This window comes from Naegleria lovaniensis (assembly GCF_003324165.1).
Source record: "Naegleria lovaniensis strain ATCC 30569 chromosome Unknown tig002, whole genome shotgun sequence".
Taxonomy (NCBI): Eukaryota; Heterolobosea; class Eutetramitea; order Acrasida; family Naegleriidae; genus Naegleria; species Naegleria lovaniensis.
In genome coordinates this window covers 979,615-981,232 of record NW_025407824.1, presented here as the reverse complement: position 1 = coordinate 981,232, position 1,618 = coordinate 979,615, and the positions used below count along the sequence as shown (strand labels likewise).

Here is a 1,618-nt window from a genome sequence, read left to right as displayed (position 1 = left end):
CACTACTGGAAATAATTTCGGATTTTTCTCCACAATATTTTTAACAATCTCAAAATCTTGCTGCATGTTTTGAGAGAGGTATGGCATGATGGAGTATTCACCCAAAGCGATGGCTCTCTTGATTAATTGCTTGTCATTTCCAAATTTTTCAAAATTAGCTCCTTTCAGATATTTGGGAAATGTTATTTTCAACCATGTCTCCACCACTTCTCGATCAAAAAGTACATGGTTATTCTTGGCATGATAGAACGATTCAAGTTTGTGACACTCGTTACTGATTTCTGAAATGTGATGCTGTGTGGTTTTCATCATATCAGAGAGATTGATACTTGGTGTAGAATCTTTCTAAACATGCCATAATCATTCGCTTATCATTCTTAATATTTGGAGGCGCAAATTCAAGTAATCCATAGTTGGATTCGTGTCCTTTCGAAAAAACTTCAATCAACAAGTCCTTATTCGACACAACTTTGTCCCTAATACCGTCTACTGATCTTGCCATTTGCAGAAATTTTGAGAAAGGTGTATATTTGAGCATGACACTCATGATAGACACATCTTGCTTCAACTCGGTATTAAGGATTGGATAAATGAGGTCTGGGTTTTCCTTGACAGCTTCTAAAGCAACCAACTTGTCATGTTGAATCCATTTTGGGAGTGAGGAAAATAGAGTTGGATTATGAGAAATCCACCTTCTCAAGACCACTCGACTTTGGTTCTGACCAGACATTTGAATAATGTCATACATTTTATGGTGTCGAATCATCCAAGTGCATAGAAATTCATTCTTCTTATCATCCTCATCCAAATATTGTGAATATTGTTGAATGTGTTTAAGACTTGATGAAGTACTTGTTTGCATGAGGACAGGCATTGAAAAAAACCAGCATTTGGCATACTCTACATTCACCGAAGATGACGATGCCATTGAAAAGTACGATAATAATTCCTTCTCGTTTTGGAAGGTTGATCTTATATTTGCCAATACTTCAGCCAACTCGACGAAAAACTTTCGAAAGGAAGAATTGAAAAGCAAACGTGGATCTATACTTTTTGCCAAATCAGACACCAATTTTTGAGTATGAGGAAAGACTCCTTTCAGACTCATCAAGTTATGGAAACCATGCCAACTATTACTTAAATACTTGTTGTTTTGATAAAAGGCAGAAACGAGAGCATAATTCAAGCAATAATTCTTCATATCATCATTGTTGGAGAGAATTTCAAAGTGATGATGATCCGTTGTTGTAGTATTGGTGGTCATACGATTCGGGAATAATAGAAAGGAAACCTTCTTTGGATGTTGGCACAATAAATTCTTGTGCAACGATCGGTGTTGCTGTATGAACAAGGGTAACGTGATAAATTCTTCATACGTTAAAGATCCCATAAAAGCCTTTTTACAAGCAATATCCAACGGAATGAATTTCTTACATAATTGATTCATGTGTTTTGAAACGAGTACAAGTTGAGTATAATCAAAACAATCACAAAAGGCAATAATAATGGAGAATAATTCATCGGGAAGTTGATCATTCCAATGTTCTGTTGATTCCGAAGAAGAAGAAACTGCTTCATGATGAGTTACATTTTTCTTGTGTTGATCTGTAATGGTCTC

General features: G+C 35.7%; 1 protein-coding gene across 1 annotated transcript; it reads right to left on the bottom strand.

Annotated features, from left to right (window-relative positions):
* Nucleotides 1-313: 313 nt before the first annotated feature.
* C9374_007265 (uncharacterized protein) lies at nucleotides 314-1,447 on the bottom strand (the record flags this gene model as incomplete). The annotated part of the gene is made up of 1 exon (XM_044697216.1): nucleotides 314-1,447. One exon carries the CDS (start codon nucleotides 1,445-1,447, stop codon nucleotides 314-316), a length of 1,134 nt encoding a protein of 377 aa, XP_044555628.1.
* Nucleotides 1,448-1,618: the final 171 nt, after the last annotated feature.